General features: G+C 50.6%; 1 protein-coding gene across 6 annotated transcripts in view; it reads left to right on the top strand.

Moving 5' to 3' along the window:
- ELAVL1 (ELAV like RNA binding protein 1) overlaps positions 1-21,561 on the top strand; it is a 43,980-nt gene that overhangs the window by 1,552 nt on the left and 20,867 nt on the right. For 3 of the 6 annotated variants that reach the window (XM_074025642.1, XM_065536396.1, XM_074025641.1), the window contains exons 2-3: positions 11,489-11,629; positions 12,376-12,563. In XM_074025642.1, the coding sequence (XP_073881743.1) occupies positions 11,583-11,629; positions 12,376-12,563 (235 nt within the window). In that variant the 5' untranslated portion in view covers positions 11,489-11,582. The remainder of the gene's footprint in view (positions 1-11,488; positions 11,630-12,375; positions 12,564-21,561) is intronic. The other 3 variants (XM_074025644.1, XM_045379912.2, XM_074025643.1) reach the window with 1 other exon arrangement.

The following is a 21,561-nucleotide window of genomic DNA, read 5'->3' as shown; positions in this document are numbered from 1 at the left end:
TTTCCATTTTAGAGATGAAGAAACTGAGGCTTAGATGGGTCACTTCATATGACCAGTCTCATGCACTAAAGTGGCTGCGCCAGGGTTTGAACTCTGATTCAAAACCCTTACTCTTAACCACCCGGTTGTATTGCTCCCATAATCGCAAGGCTCCAGGACACTCCACTCAGTTGTCATCAAGTATTTTCTGTGTGCAAAGTTTTGTGCTGGGATCTGTTATCAAATTCTGCAACTTCAAGGCCCACAAAGAGGTTGAGATACGTGAACGTCTCCAAATGTGGAAGGAAATAATACTGTTTATGTTGACGCATTGGTTTTGAGCAGACAGAGTTTCAGTTTGGATGTGTTGAGTCTGAGATCATGGTGCTTTTTTTTTTCTTTCTTTCTTTTTGGAGACACAGTTTCACCCTTGTAGCCCAGGCTGGAGTGCAGTTGTGCCATCTCGACTCACTGCAACCTTTGCCTCCCGAGTTCAAGCGATTCTCCTGCCTCAGCCTCCCGAGTAGCTGGGATTACAGGCGGCCGCCACAACGCACGGCTAATTTTTTGTATTTTTAATAGAGACAGGATTTCGCCTTATTGAGCAGGCTGGTCTCGAACTCCTGACCTCAGGAGATCCATCTGCCTTGGCCTCCTAAAGTCCTGGGATTACAGGCGTGAGACACCGCACCCAGCCCATGATGCTATTTCAAGTAAAAGAAATGAGAATTATGAAAAAACTGTTTATGAAAACAACAAGAAATTATGAAAATGTATTGCCTCTCTCACTCGCGGCTTCCAATCTCTTCCCCTTTCCACACTCCAGCAGGAGTTCTGTTCTGTAAATGCACATCTAATTGTGTCCCTTCTGATTTAAAATCTTTGGGCAGAAAAAAGACGTTTTCTTGACCTCTTTCGTGGCTTAAAAGATAAAGTTAGAAGCCCTTAGTTTGGAGTACCAGTTCCTTCACACCCAAACGCTCCCTGCCCCTGCATGTAGACGCCAAACTCTAACCCTCCCTGCCTGTTGCAGCCTCCACCTGGAGATAGATCTCTTCCACCTGGAGATCCGTTGCTCAGGCTCCATGGCTCAGCCCAGAGCTCACTGGCCGTTTGAAGCCTCGTCTGACTGCCACTCTTCCTCCCCCCAACCGGAATCAACTGTTCCCTCTTTAGTGTTCCCATCCCGTTCAGTTTATTGAATCGAATTCAAGGCTGAATGGCAAGAGAAGCGCAGCGCCCGACTGGCGCCCCTAGGTGGCAGTAGCGAGGCGGTGCGGCCAACCCGAGCTGTGGGTCAGGGGAAGACCGACGGAAGCCAGCCTGTGGGAGGGAAGTGAGGTTCGCTCCCGCCTCTGAACGACTCTCCCTGCTTCGCTGCTGTGTCCTGGCCCACGCTAGGCTCTGGAGAGTGTGCATGATGTGTGTAGGTCATCTCAGCCCACTCTGATGAGTGTGGTGAGAGTGATGCCCTGGCTGATGTGGAAGCCCAGAAGAGGGACCTGGATGGGCACAGGAGAGCCCAGAATGCTTCCTGGAGGAGAGGAGGCAGTAGCGGTGGGGAGGAGTTACCCAGGCAAAGACAATGGGGTGGGGCTTTGTAGGATACAGCGAAGACCGGAGGTGGAACATCGCAGTGTTCAGAGAACATCGTGTGTTCAAAGAACCACGTGGATTCTTTAGGGGCAAGAAGGATGAAGTGGGTAGTCGTGGCAGGAGTGCTCAGGTGGCCGGTGGGCAGAGGGCTTGGCTGTTACTCTGCGGCTAGGCCAGAGGGTGGCTACTGAGCAGTTTTAGTTCACTGCTCACCCTGGTGGAGAGGCTGGGGGGAGACAAGGAGAAACTAGTCATGGGCTATTGCAGTACTGAGGTGGCCCCGTAATGGCTGAACCGCTTGAGGGTCAGGACTGGGACTGCTTCTTTGTTTTGTATGCCTGATGCTATGCTCTGTGCCTGGCACGTGGTTGCTATTTTGTCTGTGCCAGGGAAAGGAAAGATTGGCAGACCACTCAGAAGTGACTGGATCCAGGTACCTGTCAGACAGACATCTGTGGCTGGGTGTAGTGGCTCACACCTGTAACCCCGACAACTTGGGAGGCCAAGGTGGAGGATTGCTCAAGGCCAGGAGTTCAAGACCATCCTGGGCAACAGAGTGAGATCCCATCTCTAAAAAAAAAAAAAAAATTTTTTTTTTTTTTCACAGCAAGACATTTATGTCAGGGGAAGGAATCACAGGAGAGGGAACAATCCTGAACAACTCGATGGCCAGACTCATGTCATCATGAACAGAAACAGGCAGACTCAAGGAAGGGGAGTGACTAGGCGGGAGAAGACGAAGCTGGGTTTAGAGACACTGAGTTTGAAATCCCACTTAGGAGTCTGTCTAGGAGGAGGTGACGGGAATCTGTATGGGGATGGTGGCAGAGAGGTGGCAGGACAGTGAGAGATCTCACGTGTTAAACTGGCAGGACATGGTGCTTGATTAGGTCCAAGGGAGAGAGAGAGGTGGCTTGGGGGACAGGTGGGGCTGTGCCACCAAACGAAGTAATTCAGGGGGCGGAGGCGGTTTGAAGAGAGGGCAAGGGCAGGAGGAGAGGAGATGAAGGTGTTTGTAGCTGCAGACAGGGAGGTTGGGGAGACATATGTTCACCTTGATTTTGTTCATGAAGTGGGACTAGAGACAGGTACTCACTGTACCAGGCGCTGTGGAGCAGGGGGTGACATCCCCAGTGGAGGAAGCTGAAGCTCTGGGAAGGGGGAGCGACTTCTGCATAGTAGTTCAGCCGGTGAGCAGGAGACTTAGTGCCCAGCTCGGGCCTGCCAGACTCCAGAGTCCAGGGTTTTTTCCTGCCATTCCCTGTCGCTTTGCACTTCCGTGCGAGATCCCTGCAGTGGCCTTTGGCCTTGACCAGCCAGAAAGAAGCCAGAGCTCTTAGCAGGGCTGTGGGGTGCCTGGACTGGGCCATAGGCCAGCCACACCTGACCTGCTCCTGCCCCGGGCTTCTCAGCCTGGCTGATAGGGAATTGTCACTTAGCTGGAGCTGCTCCAGCCAGGCATCCTGCCCTTCTGTGGGCCATGGGCAGGGGCCTGGAAGAAGCCGGTGCTGTGTCCACCTGAGACCTCGCGTTGCGTGGCAGTTATAACTGGGTCAGGTGGTGCTTTAGGTTTTCTCTGGCAGCAGAGCATTTCCTGAATGACCTAAGCCTTTTTTACCTTGAAGACTCAGAATGTTGCATCTGGAAAGGACCTTAACAATTACTGGGTCCAAGCCCTATCAGATGATGTGTGAAGTGTCAAGATTGAGCCTGAAGATAGATTTGACTGTTCTAGTTTTGCTCTGGCTCAAGTGGTTTAGAATACCTGCTCCATCATGATGCAATGAAAGCGATTCTCATACATGCCTGGTGGAAACAGCCTCTTTTTCTGTTACACATAAAGACGCACACATCTCTCTCCCCTGGATATGTGCTAGATGATCTACGGATGTGAACAACATCAGTGGTGTCACGTAGACAACCAGGATTGTTTAAAATAGTGCATTGGAGTCAAAAACCTTCAGAGATCATCCAGCCAATACTTCTCCCTGAGGTCAGGCACGCCTCTAAGCCCAGTGCTTGGGAGGCTGAGGTGGGAGGATCACTTGAGGTCAGGAGTTAAAGACCAGCCTGGGCAACATAGTAAGACCACCCCCACCCCCACCCCCCCGCTCTACAAAACATAAAAAAGCAGCCGGGTGTGATGGCTCATGCCTGTAATTCTAGCACTTTGAGAGGCCAAGGCGGACAGATTGCCTCAGGTCAGGAGTGCGAGAGCAGCCTGGCCAACATGGTGAAACCCCGTCTCTACTAAAAATACAAAAATTAGCCGGGCATGGTGGCAGGTGCCTGTAATCCCAGCTACTCGGGAGGCTGAAGCCGGAGAATTGCTTGAACCCAGGAGGTGGAGGTTACAGTGAGCCAAGACCACACCATTGCATTCCAGCCTGGGTGACAAAGCAAGACCCCCCTCTCTACAAAACATTAAAAAGCTTAATCAGAACTACATAGAGGACTTAGTAGGACTGCATAGTGATGCAGGTGCGCATCACTATGCAGTCCTAGGTACTTGGGAGGCTTAGGTGGGAGGATCACCTGAGCCCAGGAGGCCAGGGCTGCAGTGAGCCGTGATCATGCCTCTGCACTCCAGCCTGTCTGAGAGCCAGCAGCCGCCTGTCCTGCTGTGTGACACGCCCTGGGTTTGCCTGGGGACTCTTAAATGGCAATGATATAACCTGGGCCCTCAAGGTTCTCACCATTGACACTGGTTGTTGAGTGTAAAGCAAATAATGATAGGAGTGGTTTGGACAGTAATGAAGGTTTACAGCAATGGCATGGAGGCGCTGAGAACTAGAGTAACCCGTTGTCCTGGGGGAGGTGGTTTTTTGTTTGTTTGTTTGTTTTGAGACAGTCTCACTTTCTTGCCTGGGCTGGAGTACAGTGGTATGATCTTGACTCACTGCGACCTCTGCCTCCCGGGTTCAAGTGAGTCTCCTGTCTCAGCCTCCTGAGTAGCTGGGACTACAGGTATGTACCATCACACCCAGCTAATTTTTGTATTTTTAGTATAGATGGGGTTTCGCTATGTTGGCCATGCTGGTCTCAAGCTCCTGACCTCAGGTGATCCGCCTGCCTCAGCCTCCCAAAGTGCTGCGATTACAGGCGTGAGTCACCACACCGGGCCAGGAAGGTAGCTTTTTAAAGATGAGCCAGCCTGGTGTAGTGACTCTCACCTATAATCCCAGCACTTTGGGAGGCCCAGGTGGGAGGATGACTTGAAGCCAGCATGGGCAACAAAATGAGACCCTTGTCTCTATAAAAAATTTAAAAATCAGCCGGGTATGGTGGCACACACTGGTAGTCCCAGCTACTTGGGAAACTGAGGCAGTTCGAGTCTGCAGTGAGCCGTGATTGTGCCACTGCACTCCAGTTTGGCAGCAGAGAAAGACCCTGTCTCAAAAGAAAAATAAATAAGTAAAAATAAAAGTGAGCTGGGAGGCCAGGCGTGATGGCTCACACCTGCAATCCCAACACTTTGGGAGGCCAAGGTAGGAGGATCACTTGAGCTTGGGAGTTCAAGACCAGCCTGGGCAACATAGTGAGACCCCCACTCTTTAAAAATATGTATATTAATTTTGAAAAATGAGCTGGGAAGTGAAGGAGAGGACACTTGTGCCCTGCAGAGGGAACAGCCAAAACAGAGGCCTGTAGCATATTGGCAAGAAGCTGGAGTGAGCGGGAAGGGAGAGTGGCGACTGAGGCTAGAGAACCACCTAGGTCCGATCGTGAAGGGCCTTGCCAATATGACAGTTGCACTGTCATGACAACTTGAGGCCTGGCCCTGACACTTATTAACAGCACGCCTGACTGTGAGCATCATCGCGTGACGTCTGAGCCTCAGTGCGTGGTGACCACTGACAGGGAAGATCAGAGAGGCGAGCATCTTGATTGCGGGACAGTGCAGGCCTTGCACCTTGAGAGCCAGAGGCAGCTACAACTTGGGAGTCATTGATAATTGAGTGGTGACAGGCCCGGTCGCGGTTGGAGTTTGTGGGACAGAAACTGATTTGGCCTGGGATTGATGATGCAGACTTGGAGAAGGTCAAGCAAAGGGCCTCCAGAGAGTGGGGTGGGGGCCCGGAAACACCATGAAACTGCTTGGGGGTGCAGGCTGTTGGTTTCTCCCTTGTTGCTCGTTGACCAAGAACTTGACCTGCCGGGGCTGCTCAGCCTTGACTCAGAATGTCAAGAGGAACAGGGCCACAAAGCAGAAGTTCTCTTTTTAAACCTTTTAAAATTTATTTTTATTGTGGTTTTGTTGTTGTTTTTGAGGCAGGATCTCAGTCTGTCACCCAGGGTGGACTGCAGTGGCGCAATCATAGCTAACTGCAGCATTGACCTCCCAGGCTGTAGTGATCCTCCTGACCAAGCCCCCGATTAGCTGGGATTGCATACAGGCATGCATCACCATTCCTGGGTAATTTTAATTTTTTTTTTTTTTTTTTTTTTGTAATGATGGCATCTTTCTGTGCTGCCCAGGCCAGTCTCGAACTCCAGGTTCAAGCAGTCCTCCCATGTTGGCCTCCGAAAGCCCTGGGATTAAAGGCATGAGTCGCCACACTCAGACAATTTATTTTTAAATTTGCATGTAGGAAAATTCATTCTTTGGAGTAGAGTTCTCTGCGTTTTGACAAATGGATAAAGTTGTTTGATTACCACCATAATAAAGATTGGAAAGTTCGCTCTCCCCCAAACAGAAATACTCCCTCCTCCTATCCCTGTGTAATCAACTTTTCCCCTCACTCCCTAACCCCATCGACCGCAGATCCATCCCTATGGTTTTGCCTTTTCCAGGTAGGCACAGAAATGATGTGGCAAGATGTATTTGAGATTCACACAAGTAGCATGAATTGGTGGTACCTTTTATTGCCTAGTAGTAGTCTGTTGTATGGTATATCCCAGTTTATCCATGAATGGCTTAAAGAATATTTGGGTTGTTGTAGTTTTGGATGATTATGAATAATGCCACTCTACACATTTATATACAGATTTTTGTGTGAACATAGATTTTCCTTTCTATTGCCTTAATACTAGGAGTAGGATTGCTGGATCCCATGCTAAGTGTATATTTCACCATAAGAAACTGCCAATCTGTTTTCCAAAGTGGCTGTCACATTTCACATTTTTGCATTCTCACCAGCAGTGCATGAATATTCTGGCTTCTCCACATCCCTGCCAGCACTTGATATTGTTTTGTTGTTGTTGGTTGTTTTTGTTTTATTTTGTTTTAGCCATTCTAATAGGTTGGTAGTGGTGTCTCGATGTGGTTTTAAGTTGACTAATGATGTTGAGCATCTTTTCATGTGCCTGTCTGCCATCCATATATATTCTTTGGTGTAGTGTCTGTTCAAATCTTTTGCCATTTTTGAAACCAGGTTGTTTGCTCATTATGTTGTTTTTGGGTTTTGTTTTGTTTTGTTTTGTTTTGTTTTTCTTTGGAGACAGAGTCTGGCCCTATTGCCCAGGTTGGAATGCAGTGGCGCGATCTCGGCTCATTGCAACCTCTGCGTCCTGAGTTCAAGCGATTCTCCTGCCTCAGCCTCCCCAGTAACTGAGATTACAGATGCCCACCACCACGCCTTGCTAATTTTTTTTGTTGTTTTATTTTTGTAGAGATGGGGTTTCACTATGTTGGCCGGACTTGTCTCAAACTCCTGACCTCAGGTGATCCACCCACCCTGGCCTCCCAAAGTACTGGAATTCCAGGCGTGAACCACCACACTGGCCTGCTTATGTTTTGAGAGCTTAAAAGAAAGTGTTCTGGGCCAGGCGCGGTGGCTCACACCTGTAATCCCAGGACTTTGGGAGGCCGAGGCGGGCAGATCACGAGGTCAGGAGATCTAGACCATCCTGGCTAACACGGTGAAACCCTGTCTCCATTAAAAATACAAAAAATTAGCTGGGCCTCATGGTGGGTGCCTGTACTCCCAGCTACTCGGGAGGCTAAGGCAGGAGAATGGCGTGAACCTGGGAGGTGGAGCTTGCGGTGAGCGGAGATCATACCATTACACTCCAAGCTGGGCGACAAAGCGAGACTCCATCTCAAAAAAAAAAAAAAACAAAAAGTGTTCTCGGTTGGGTGAAGTGGCTCACCCCTATAATTCTAACACTGTGAGAGGCTGAGATGGGAGGATCACTTGATACCAGGAATTCGAGACCAGTGTGGGCAACATAGCAACATAGTGAGACCCCATCTCCACAAAAAATAAAATATTAGCCAGAAGGCTGAGGCAGGAGGATTGCTTGAACCCAAGAGTTTGTAGCTGCAGTGAGCTATGCTTATGGCAGTGCACTTCAGCCTGGGCAGTGGAGTGAGACTTTGACTCAAAAAAAAAAAAGGTGTTCTAACTACAAGTCCTTTTTGCAAATGTTTACTCCAGTTGGTGGATTTTACTTCTCTTAGCAGTATCTTTCACAGAGCAAAAGTTTTAAATTTTGATAATATCCAGTTTATCCTTTTTTTTTTTTTTTTTAAATGAAGTGGGCTTTTGGTATTGTGTCTGAGAAATCTTTGCCCAGCCCAATGCCACAAAGATTTTTCTCCTAGAAATTTTATATTTTTACATTTTAAAACAGAGGTCGGCAGTTTTTTTGTGTGTGAAGAGCCAGATGGTAAATATTCTCAGCTTTTTCGGCCATACGGTTGCTACTACTTAACTCTGTTATTGTGGTACAAAACTATCTATAGACAGACAATACATAAACAAATGAGACAGGCCGTGTTCCAATAAAACTTTATTTATAACAACAGGCAGTGGGCCAGATTTGTCCCACAGGCCATGATGTGTGTTTCAGAAAGTCCAATTTTCCCAGGCCTAGAGGATACCACACTGTGGACAGTAAGCCTGGGGCAGCCATTGTCCATCTCACCGTCCATGAAAACAGAATGAGGGAAAAAGCAGAGTATATGTGTAACTCTCAGAGAAAGGGCGAGGAGAAGGAAGGGTAAAAGAAGAAAGAAGGGGAAATGCTTGAATCACATTTTGAACATGCTTCAGTGTGCATTTTAATTCTTCAGAGTTAACCCTTGTGGTCTGTTTGGATCAGCTTCCAGCAAATGTTTTTGTCTGTTTGTTTGTTTTTGAGCCAGTGATCTATTTTAAAATCTCATGGCCACAGATGGTGTAACAGACACGTGTAGTTTCTCATGATTAAACTCTGTAGGTCCCGAGCTGCTACTGAAAGTTGATATTTACCCATTCCCTATTAACGAATATTTGGAATTCTATCCAGTTTTACACTCTTATGAACCATCAGTTAGTGCCTGCCTTGCACTTTTGTTTCATTTTGTTTTCAGACAGGGTCTTGCTCTGTTGCCCAGGCTGGAGTGCAGTGGCGCCATCATGGCTCAGGCAGCCTTGATCTCCTGGACTGAAGCAATCCTCCCTGCCTTTGTCTCCCGAGTAGCTGAAACTATGGGCACGGGTCACCATGCCCACTAAATTATTTTATTTTTTGTTAGAGTCAGGGTCTCACATTGTTGTCCAGACTGGTCTTGAACTCCTGCACTTGAGTGATTATTTCTGTAGAAAGATCCTGCAGTTGTGAGTCAGGTTATACCATCTCATACTCAGATCAGTAGCAGGTGATCTTACGCTGGATTTTATTCCATGTGACTGGCAGAAAGTAGCATCTGGTTTTCTTTTGCATTTTCCTCATTGTTCATGAAGACGAAGTTCAGTGTCTTTTTCTGGACTTATGAGCCATTTGAATTTCAGGCCTTTATTATAAATTGCCGCTCACATCCTTTGCCTACTTCGCTCTTGGTTACATCTCTTCTTTTTTTTTTTTTTTTTTTTTGAGACGGAGTCTCGCTCTGTCGCCCAGGCTGGAGTGCAGTGGCCGTACATCTCTTCTTTTATCCCTTACCAATTTGTAGATGTTCCGAATCAAGTTTTCCCAACCTTGGCAGCACTAACATTTGGGGTCAGATAATTCTTGGTTGTGGGGCTGTCCTGTGCCCTGAAGGATGCTTTACAGCTCTCTGACCTCTACCCACCAGATGTCAGTAGCACCCCCCACCGCCGACCCCTGGCCCTGACCAAGTCACAGTAACCAAAAATGTCTCCAGACATTGCCCAGTGTCCCCTGGGGGGCAGAATGGCCCGGGGTGAAAACCATGGGTCTAAATAATAGAATATGCAGTGAATCTTTTCTCCAGGCTACTCCTCCTCGTCTAGGTCTATGATGCCTTTTGCTGTACAGAAGTTTTTAATTTCATGGAGTCTCACTTTTCAGTCTCTTTTTCTATGGCTTTTGATGCTAACCTACTTTTTAAAGAGCGGGGAGCATAGGACATCCTCAAATAAAAGAAATGCTAGGAAATTGTACTGATTTTGCTCATTGTCTGAGAGTAGTAGGAGGGTAGGGAAGACCTGGATGTTTCCACCAGGAAGAAAGAAACCAGACCTAATTCTTCCCTCAGTGTTGATTCAGGAAGTAGGTAGGAAATCTCCACATGAGAAGTGTGTTCAGATTTTTATGTAACTGCTGGCAAGGCTATTTTTAAAGAAGGCCAAAGGCGCGTGACCGTGGGCACTGGGTGTTCAAACATAGCATAGAATTGAGCAACAGGGATCTGGGGAAAGTGGTGGGCTCTCACCGAGACCTCCAGGCGGGTGGCCATCCTCAGGGTTGACTACCTGCGTGTTTAGAGGCAGGGATTGAGGGGCCTCTGAGAAGCGAGCCCAGGATGTGGCGCACTTTCAGCAGGGCGGGCTCGGCATGCTTGGCCACATTGATCTGGACTCTTCTCCAAAGTCACCACTGGCTCTGATGTTTATCACTGAAAGGAAAGACTTCAGCAACTGAGAAAGACTTTTCAAAGCCTGCAAACTGTGAAGACCAAGTTCTCTGACTGGTAGAGAAACCCTCACCTCCTTCCAGCTCAGTCACTGCATCTTTGAGAATAAACAGATGCAGAGGACCATTGCCTGCCCGCCCCTCAGCAGCAGAGTGTCCAGGGATGGGATTCAGGGACACCCCACAGGCTCTGGACATGGGGAGAAAGCAACTAGAAATCTGGAATGCTCTTGAGAGACAACCCAAAGGCCTTCTTACAGGATCTTAAATTGTGCTGGAATTGTTCGTAGGTCTCTTCAAAGCCCTCTTAGTGAACTTGGAGTTGTTCTGTTTTGTGTCCATAGACTATTTTTTAGAGCAGTTTTAGGTTTGCAGGAAAATTGTGAAGTGGAGAACACTCGTTCCGTAGCGTTACAATGAAGTATTGACTGAATAAAATTTTTTTAAAATAGAAGCCGGACACAGTGGCTCATGCCCGTAATTGTAGCACTTTGGGAGGGTGAGACGGAAGGATTACTTGAGGCCAGGAGTTCAAAATTAACCTGGGCAAGATACCATCTCTACAAAAAGTGTTAAAAATTAGCTGGGCATGGTGGCGCATACCTGTATTCCCAACTACTCAGGAGGCTGAGGTGAGAGGATTGCTTAAGGATCTCCCAGGAGTTCAAGGCTGCGGTGAGCTGTGATGGCACCACCACACCCATTATTAGCATCTCACATTCACATGATACCTCTGTTATTCTTAGTGAATCAATATTGACACATTATTAGTAACTAAAGCCCGTAATTCAGATTAGAGTTCACTGTGTATATTGTTCATTCTATAGGTTTTGACAAACATGTATTGTCACATCCACCATTATGTATCATGCAAAATAGTTTCACTGCCCTAAAACTCTGACAATCCTGTGTTCCACTATTTGTTGTCCCCCCCACCCCTGACCTGCATCCCTGGCAACCACTGATCTTTTTCTCTGTAATGTGCCTTTTCCAGAAGGTCATAGAGTTGGAATCATACAGTATACTGTGTTCCTTCACTTAACAATATACATTTAAAGTTCCTTTAAATGTCTTACCTGGCTTAATAGCTCATTTCTTTTTATCATCAAAGAGTGTGCCTGTGTACAGCTGAACCACACGAATGAAGTCTGTTTATTCATTCACCCATTGGAGGAGATCCTGGTTGCTTCCAGGTTTTGGCAATTATGAGTGAAGCCGCTGTAAACCTCCACGTGCAGATTTTTATGTGGCTGTAAGTTAACGTGCAGTGTAGAAAAGAATCTCTAAGTGCAGGGCCAGAACCAGGGGCTCACGCCTCTAATCCCAGCACTTTGGGAGGCTGAGGTGGATGGATAATCTGAGGTCAGGGGTTCGAGACCAGCCTGGCCAACACGACGAAACCCCATCTCTACTAAAAATACAAAAATTAGCTGGGCATTGTGGCAGACACCTGTAATCCCAGCTACTCAGGAGGCTGAGGTAGGAGAATCACTTGAACCTGGGATGCAGAGGTTGCAGTAAGCCGAGATTGTGCCACTGCACTCCAGCCTGGGTGACGGAGTGAGACTCTGTCTCAAAAATAAACAAAAAGAAAGAAAGAAAAATTTTTTTTTTTTTTTTTTTTTTTTTTTTGAGACGGAGTCTCGCTCTGTCGCCTAGGCTGGAGTGCAGTGGTGCGATCTCGGCTCACTGCAAGCTCCGCCTCCTGGGTTTACGCCATTCTCCTGCCTCAGCCTCCTGAGTAGCTGGGACTACAGGCGCCCGCCACCGTGCCCGGCTAATTTTTTGTATTTTTAGTAGAGACGGGGTTTCACCGTGGTCTCGATCTCCTGACCTTGTGATTCGCCCGCCTCGGCCTCCCAAAGTGCTGGGATTACAGGCGTGAGCCATCGCGCCCGGCCTAAGAAAAATGTTTAAGTGCAAATGCAGTTTCTAGTTTTGCCTTCATATACTGCAGTATGAACATTTTGAGTTTACTTGCTCTTTTTTCCTTTGTAGATTTTTGAAAAATACAATGTCTAATGGTTATGAAGACCACATGGCCGAAGACTGCAGGGGTGACATCGGGAGAACGAATTTGATCGTCAACTACCTCCCTCAGAACATGACCCAGGATGAGTTGCGCAGCCTGTTCAGCAGCATTGGCGAAGTGGAATCTGCAAAACTCATTCGGGATAAAGTAGCAGGTAAACATATGGAGGCGTTTTAGTAATTTAGTATTGGTGGCCATCCGGTGGGCATTGTCTCTTCTGTCTGTGACTCTGGCATTCCTCAGTGCAGGATGACTACAGCCTTGAAACGATGGCTGTGGAGTTTCATTTTTATTTCAAACTCCATTTGTCCATTGCTCTTGTATAAGATCAGACATAAGTTCCCAAAAGAGGAAAAATTCATTGTAAGACAGAGAGCGTGTACAAAATAAGACATTGCGAGGAGAGGAAGGAACCAGAGACAGGGCATTCTGAGAACTGGAAGGGGCCGGAGAACCACAGCCTGACCTGGCTTGGCCTGGGCAGGTCAATTGTGTCCGATGTGTGGAAGGGACCCCGGCGAGTGTACTGTCCAGGGCAGGCGCAGGCAGGCCCGCCCCTGTCTGTCCAGGCCCCCACGTTTGGTCAGGCCCAGTTCAGCAGAACACTGACGACCTCGTGGACAGCCCTTCATTATGTTTGGGCTGCTCTGTTTACTGTCAACGCCATCAACTTGAACTTCTGCACCATGCTGAGCTTGAACTCTCAGAGGGGCAGGTTCCTGGCAGCTGAAAGCCCTGATGTTCCACTCCCTCACAGTGGGACTTCTAAGCCTCTGTGTCCCCATCCGGAATGTGGAGATTGTGGCTCCTACATCCTGGTGGTCCCTACCTCATAGGTGTTTGCAGAGGGCCTGGCACCTGTGAAGGCCCTCCTTACAGAGTGGCCTCCATTCTGAGAGTGTGGCTTCAAGGACTCTGGAGAGAATTACGGACAGACCATGTGTGGAGCTGTCCTCCTCCTCCTCTCCCAGTGCCCCCTCTTCCTCCTCCTCCCTCTACCCGCCACCACCCCCCTGCCTTCCTTTCTGTCTCCACCCTGCTTTTAGGAAGCCAAGGAGTGGCCATTCCTCTCCAGGCTGTGGCTGCTACCCTGGATTTGGGGACTGTGATTCCCTATACTGAAAACTCATTTCAGGCCGGGCATGGTGACTCACACCTGTAATCCCAGCACTTTGGGAGGTCGAGGTGGGAGGATCACTTGCTCAGGAGTTCAAGACCAGCCTGGGCAACATGGTGAAACCCCATTTCTACAAAAAATACAAAAACTTAGCTAGGCGTGGTGGCCCGCATTTGTGGTCCTGGCTACTTGGGGGGCTGAGGCAGGAGGATTGCTTGAGTCTGGGGGGTTGAGGTTGCAGTGAGCCGAGATTGCACCTTACTAAGTAACACTTGGTACTAAAGTGTCTTCTACACTTGAGCGTGGGCAACATAGTGAGACTTCGTCTCAAAAAAAAAAAAAAAAAGAGAGAGAACTAATTTAAAAGTTAAACGCTGGGCACAGTGGCTCATGCCTGTAATCTCAGCACTTTGGGAGGCCAAGGCAGGCAGATCACCTGAGGTCAGGAGTTTGAGACCAGCCTGGTCAACATGGAAAAACCTCATCTCTACTAAAATACAAAAGTTAGCCAAGCATGGTGGCGCATGCCTGTGATCCCAGCTACTCGGGAGGCTGAAGCAGGAGAATCACTTGAACCTGGGAGGCGGAGGTTGTGGTGAGCTGAGATTGCGCCACTGCACTTCAGTCTGGGCAACAGAGTGAGACTCTGTCTTAAAAATTAAATGAAAGTTAAAAAAAGTTTCTATTATGAAACGTTTCAAGCATACATGAACATAGAGCGATGTGTTGGACCTAATGTGCCCATCGATGCACTTTATCTTCAACAGTTCCCCAGTAACCATAAGACACCTGACCCCCCAGTGACTCCCAAAGAGCCTGTCTGGCGGCTGTACAGGGAATTCAGATGCGGGCACTGAATACAAAAGCCTTCTCTCCTTCCAACTCCAAGAGTCTGATTTAATAAACGCCTTCTCAATAGGGATTTTACGCAGTATACAAACTTAAGCAGTGTTAGAATGTTCTAGAAGCCAGCATCTCTCTCCTGCTCCAGGAGACCATCCTGAATAAGAGAAGGGTTTAAAAATTCTCCTGTGCCACTAACAAGTCTCACCTTTTTCCTCTGACTTTCTGGTGGAAGGGAATTTTCCTTGATATTCCTGAGCACTGGAGATTTTGCAAGCATTCCCACGGAATTTGCAGTCGTTCTCCTGGAACCTGACTTCTTTGTCTATTCCCTTGTGGTTTTCACAGGAATGTGAGCTATGCTAATAGGAACACCTAGATTTGGCTCGGTCTGGAGAAAACTGGTTTTGAGAATCAGTGAAGTCTGCAAAAGTGTAATTTGGAAATTATTTCAGTTCAGAGGTGAGCTCTGTCTTATCTTTGGACAGTAGTTAGTAACTGGCACACCAGGAGTTGTGGAGTGGCTGGGCCTGGGCTTTCATCTTGGCCCAGCCTCTTGCTAGCAGCTCTTCAAGTGACTGGAGCTTTATGGAGAACATGCTGCAACCTGGCTTTGCTCAGCCTGCCGCCAATGTGGGCAAACCTCTTTGCTGGCGGGGCCCAGGGCGTGGCCCTAGGTCTCACCACCCCTCTTCCCAGCCAACTGCTTTCTCCAGCCCCCCAGGATAGCCTCTCACCTGGCCAGGCAAGCACCCCGGCAAATCTGATGCCTGGTCTAGCTTATCTTACAACACGGGTGTCCCGGAGCCCCACAGGAGCCATTTCCCTGTGTTTACCCTCCTCAGGCCTCCAGCCACCCACTTCACCCTCAGCGGATGACACCTCCCGCTTCGCAGTGGAACTGACAGCATTTCCAGCTCTCCAACTCCAATCCTTCCTACCCTTCCCTTCCCTTCCCTTCCCGGCTTCCCAAGAGCCTCAGGCTCTCCAAGTACCCACTTTTCCTGGGCATCGAGTGTCTTGAAAGGAATCCTTCCAGATTCCCAGCTTCCTCTAGCTTGGAGTTCCTCCACGTCCATGCTCCTGACGTCGGGACTGGACACCATGCTGGACGCTGCAGGTGTTGAGCAGCATCCTGGCCTCCACCCATGTGGTCCCAGCAGTGACTTCCCAGTGGTGAAACCCAATAATGTCCTTACATTGCCGCATGTCCCCTGGGAGGCAGTCTCCCTGAGTGAGAGCCACTGCTGTGTGTGTTGGCCTCCCACCCACATACTGTCCTGTTCCCTGTCTCTTCCTTCCAGAAGCATCTTCTCCCATTGGCTTTCAGGAGCATCACCTCCTCCCACCTGTCTGACTGCCCCTGAGGCTGTCTGTCTTTAGCACCTTTCCCCAGCCTTTGACTCAGCCGGTTATGCCAGAGGTTTATGCTCAGAGGATTATGCCAGAGGGTTATGCCATTGTCCTCTTCTTTTTTTTTTTTTTTTTTTTTTTTGAGACGGAGTCTTGCTCTGTCGCCCAGGCTGGGGTGCAGTGGCCGGATCTCAGCTCACTGCAAGCTCCACCTCCCGGGTTTACGCCATTCTCCTGTCTCAGCCTCCTGAGTAGCTGGGACTACAGGCGCCCACCACCTCGCCCGGCTAGTTTTTTGTATTTTTTAGTAGAGATGGGGTTTCACCGTGTTAGCCAGGATGGTCTCGATCTCCTGACCTCGTGATCCACCCGTCTCGGCCTCCCAAAGTGCTGGGATTACAGGCTTGAGCCACCGCGCCCGGCCTGTCCTCTTCTTCCAAAGCCGACATTCAGCATGGGCAGAGTCACTCCATGGTTCCCAGCTGCCCTTTGTCTACCACCTCCTTTTTGACCAGAAAGCTGTCCTGAGCTCCAGATGCCCTTGGCCCCTCAAATGCAGTATATTCCAAACTGACCTGAGTCTCCCTAAAGCCAGCTGCTCGTTTCCAGTTGTCCCCACCTTAGCTGATGGCACCACCATCCACTTGGTAGCTCTGCTCAGAAATCTGAGAGTGTCCTTGGCTCTTGTCCTCCTGGGTGTTTCTTCAGTCCATCCCTTTCCCCTCTCTCCTCAGCCACCATTCTAGCCCAGGACACCACTGCCTGTGGCCTGTGCGTCGTTTTGGCCTCTTAACTGGCCCCCTGTGCTCCCTGAAGACCGCTCTCCTCACTGCAGCAGAGGGGCCTGTTTGACAGCCCGCATGTGTCCCTGTCACTCCCCTCCTCAAACCATTCACGTCCTGGCCCTGTTTGCTTAAGGAGGCCTCCCCTGGCCCAAGTGTCGGATGCTCCGCTGTGGGTTCCCATGGCACCTGGGCCAACCTGCACTGTGGGGTTTCCACCCGGCACTGAGCTGGAGCTTTCTGGTCCAGCACATCGGTATTGCTCCTGGAGGCAGGAGCTTTGTTAGTCTCTGTAGCCCTAGACATAGCCAGTCGGTGTTTGCAGAGTGAAGGAAGGAATGAATGAATGAGTGGTACTGGGCAGGAGGAGAGTGCAGATCATCATTCAGCAAATCCTGGTTGAGTGCCAGCCATGGGCTGGGCACTGGTGGCAGGAGGAAGGAGGGGCGTGGTGATGGCTGGGAGGAAGGGACTGCCCCATGTGCCGCCCTCAAGACTCGGATTGTTTCTGGCTGGCCTGGCCCTGGTCCCTATGTTGGGGATATGGTGTTGGTTGGTTGTTGGCTGTTCCACCTACAAACACCAGCTAAGGAGGCCACTGCAGCACCCAGTGGTCCTGCCCGCTGCCTTCCTGGGCAGCCCTGCCCTGGTGTCTGGTCTCTCCACGGTGGCCCCATATGTCCCTCGGGAGATCAGAAGGAATGAGCCCGCCACCCTCATGGACGGCCTGTCATGCTGGAGCCACCAGGCTGCAGCCCCGTTCACGGCTTCTGTCTTGCTGTGTATCTCTGGTCGGGTTAAAGTCCTCATCCCTGCCTGGGGCTCCCAAGAGCCCTCGGCGCTTGCCCCCTCTTCCCGCTTGCTGCACCCCCCGCACTCCTCCAGTCAGGCCCTATTCTTAGGCACTCTGATTCTCTGAACACTGTTCCCTCTGCAGGAATGCCCTTCCGGGCTTTCCCAGCCTTACGGCTTTTTTCTTAATATGAGTCATGTTTGCTTCTCACAGAAAAAAACTTAAGCATGAGCCAAGCAAAAAAAAAATCACCTACAATGACACTGCTGTTAGCTTTTGGGCACATGTCCCTCCAGATGATTTTCTTTACGTATTTGTGGCCATAAGCAGTCATGTACTTCTATAGAATGGGCTCTCCCCTCAGGCTGCAGATAAACTTTCCTTCCTATATCTGGACATTTTTCCACTTCGCTGAACATCTTGCGATCCCATCATTATGCAGTCACATAGTATTCTGCTTTCCATTTGTTGATATTTGAAAGACCCGCTGAGATAAATGTCCTGGCACAAATCTTTGCTCATTGTTTATTTCCATAGAAAGTCTTCCTGCCTTCGAAGCAGCAGATGGGAGAGCACACCTTTTAAAGGCTCTTGGTCCCTGTCGCTAACTCACTCTCTAGGGGACTCCTAGTTCGCCCTTCCTTCTGTCCGGCCCTGCCATCCTCTAGCCTTGGCAGGATTTCTTACCTTTGCCACCCTGTGAGGGACGAGCGACATCCAATCAGGGTGATTCCTATTTCTCATGAAGTTCATCACTGTTTCTATTTAGTGGTTGGTTGTACTTCTTTTGTAAAATACCCTTCTTGTCCTTCGCCCATTTCTTTTCTTTTGCGGACCTTTGCTGTTTCTTATTTATTGCTGAATTAATTCACTCCCCACCTCCAGTCTCTGTCTCTCAGTGAAGTCTTCCCTTGAGCCTTTAAAGAGAGAACTCACAGGACCTGCCCTCTCAGTGCAGAGGAGGGCTTCACCCACAGGGCACTTGCCCCCTCAGCCCTGCATCCCACGTCAGGTCAGGGCGCTGCCCGCGGCAAGAAGCACTGAGGGATGGAAGCATTATGTCTGGCAGCGTAAGACAAGGAAGCAGCTCTCCAGTCTTAACCCTCATCTAAAGAGAGGGAAAAATGTGTTTGGAAGTTTGAGAGCACTAGCTGGGGTGGGCAGGGTATGGGTGCCCTGCTCAGGGTATGGGTACCCTGTAAGGTGTCCGTGGTGCTCCCCGCAGAGGCAGCTTTGTCTTCTCCAGGCAGCAGCTCTCAGGGTGCAGTCCCTGGGCCAGCAGCAGCATCGGGATACCTGGGGAAATGCGAGTCTCAGACCCCATCCAGACCCCTGAGTCAGCCACTTGGGGTGTTTGACCATCTGTGCTTTAACCTTCATGGACGGGGATGCTCATGGCAGGCAGGCAGAGAACCAGAGCCCAGAACCCCTGCCCTGTGGCCAGAAAGGGTGCGGAGGCTCTTCCTCCAGTTGAGGGAAGTGAGAGTCGGGCATGCACTGGCCTCTGGGACAGCCCTGCATCTTACTCCTGGGTTCTGTGTCCTGCATTCCTCCCTGCCGGTCTCCTCCTTCCTGCTTCCCTGTATCTCCCACCTGCACGCTCTCCATCCCATCTCCCATCCCAGGGTCCCCGTTTGCCCCCCAAGCACCTACATCAGGCAGACCCACTGCGGCCTGTGCAGGAGCCAGGCCCCTCTGAGCTTGCCTCCCTGTCCTCCTGCTCCTTCACAAGCCCTCAGGCCTCCTGTCTTGGGGCTGATCTCCTATCTCCAGGCAGGGGCTCTGGCAGGCTCTGCCATTGGCGGGCAGGAAGAGCATCTGTAAGGAGTTTGGAGATGCGGATTCCCACGCCTGCCTGACATCCTAGGTCCCAGGCTGGGGTGTAGGGGCATCTAGGGAGCCAAGTTGTTGCCCTGAAGTCCAGATGCCCCTGGTACAGGTGGCTTGTGGACCCTGCCTGGAGAAACAGTAACTTGGGGGCCCATTTCCACTTCTTCTCTAGAGGCCTCCTCTCCTCTGCATAACCATGGGAAGCCCCCTGTCCCTCATGCACTGGAATCACTAGGGAGCTTTAAAAACTACTGAGGAGGCCGGGTGCGGTGGCTCACGCCTGTAATCCCAGCACTTTGGGAACCCGAGGTGGGAGGATCACTTGAGCTCAGGAGTTCGAAACCAACTTGGGCAATGTGGCAAAACCCCATCTGTACAAAAAGTAAAAAAATTAGCCAGGCATGGTGGTGCGCCCCTCTAGTCCCAGCTCCTTGGGAGGCTGAGGTGGGAGCATCACCTGAGCCTAGGAGGCAGAGGTTGCAGTGAGCTGAGATCCTGTCACTGCACTCCAGTCTTGGCAACAGACTGAGACCTTGTCTTGAAACCACTGAAGCCAGCTGGCAACCCCCCCACCTCCTCCTTTTCTGACTTCATTGGTTGGGGGTGTGGCCTGGGCAGTCAGTGGTGGCTTAGAAAGCTGCCCAGGTTGGTTTGTATTGGAGGCAAAGGTGGAGGTGGGCGGTCAGGTGCTGGATGAAGCCCTTCTGATTGACGGCCTCACCCAGCGGGTGGAAACCAGGACAGCTTCATCCCTCACCTTCCTCCCTTCCCACTGCCTCCAGGCACCCACTGCAGAGAGGAGAGCAGACTCTGGGGATGAAACTAGGCCTTGACTCACAAGGCCCAGCCCATAGGGAGGACAGGGCCCTTACCCCACTACCCCACGTGTAGTCCTCTGGGTGGGGTATTCATCTACCGCCCTGGCCTGTGCACATAGCCTGCATCTCCCATCTGGATTAGATCAGCAGCCCACTGGCTGCACACTGGCTCTGCCCTGCTGCCAGTGGCCACTTCCCAGGCCCTTGCCACACGGGCCACCTCTACTTTCTGGGAATACACAGGCATTGTCTCTGCCTCAGAGACTTGGCACCTGCTCTTCTGTCTGGAATGCTCACGCCAGCCACGCAGAGGTTTTGTTTAAAATATCTCCTCCGCCACGGGCCCTCCTGACCCCTGTCTTAATGCTTGTCAGTTTCTCACCACCATGTTGTCTGACTTGCCCCCAGGGATGTGACAGCTTTCATGATGGTAGCGACCGTCCTCTGTCGTGCATCACCAACCCCCAGCCAAGCACAGGGCCTGACACATAGTAGGTGCTCAGTTAATGCATCAGCTCCTTGAGGATAGAGAAGGAGCTTGACCATGGGAGGCGACGGGGGCCGCCCAAGGGTGTGCGACTCCCTCGGTGTTGGCAGGCGTGGGCACATGTGGTGAGGAAGAGCATATGGCAGAGACAAGGGCCAAATGTGGGTGGGTACTCAGGGCCCGTGAGTCTTCTTGGAATGGACAGGGGATGAGGAGCCTGAGGAGGGACAGTCAGGGAGATGGAAACCTGGTGTGGTTTCCACATCCCAGAGGAGGGGTGTCCCAAAGGGGTAGGCCCTACCCTAAGCTGCCGAAAGCTCAGGGGACACATCCTGAAACGGTCCCTGGAGCAGTGACCATCCTCGGGGACCAGCCAGGACCACCCAGCACCTGGGAGATGAAGCAGGGACTTGGGCCAGGCAGGGACTATGTTTATGTGTTGAGAGGAGCTGGCTGTGGCTGAGGACACAGGAACGGGGATTGGTGCTCGAGTCCTTACCGGTGTGTGACTTTCTCAAGCAGTGCTTAGGCTGCCTGAGGCGCTGCAGCCAAGGAGGCAAGTGGTCCAGGCTTGTGGATGGAGCAGAAGGACGGGGCCCGAATGTAGATGGCGCTGAGCAATTGGAGAGCAGGTGTTCAGGAGTGAATAAAACCCAGCCAGGCTGACGTTGTGGTCAAGAATCCATATCACAGGAATCCCTGACCCCAGAGGCTGTCCCCTCTGGTCTTGCCCTTGCCATCCCGAGTCCCTCCCGTGGTGTCCAGTGAGTGGGTGTTCGTTTGTACCTGTGCTGAGTGTGTCACAGAGTGGGTGCAGGGACACCTGCCAGTTTCACACTGCCGTCTGGAGCGCTTGCAGAGGCCCTGGCAGTCCCGACCTGGCCGCGCTGCTGCGCTGCTTGTTCTCTGAGCTACGATCCCAGTTCGCTCCACGTGGGCCTGGTCCTGCAGTCTTGGTGCTCTGGGTTCTCCCTTTGTCCAGGGCCCCAGAGCTGAGTCTCTTAGCCCCATGGAGTTTTATTAGAAATACGGGTCTAGAGGATCTGATTTTGGTTTTGTTCGTCAGGAAAGAGAGTGCCCCATGCAGAACTAGCTGCATGTCATTTCTGTAGCTGCTACATCAGGGCCA

This window comes from Macaca fascicularis, chromosome 19, assembly GCF_037993035.2.
Source record: "Macaca fascicularis isolate 582-1 chromosome 19, T2T-MFA8v1.1".
NCBI classification, from domain to species: domain Eukaryota; kingdom Metazoa; phylum Chordata; class Mammalia; order Primates; family Cercopithecidae; genus Macaca; species Macaca fascicularis.
Note: the sequence above shows the minus strand (reverse complement) of the source record. Positions and strands in the feature narration are given on the sequence as shown.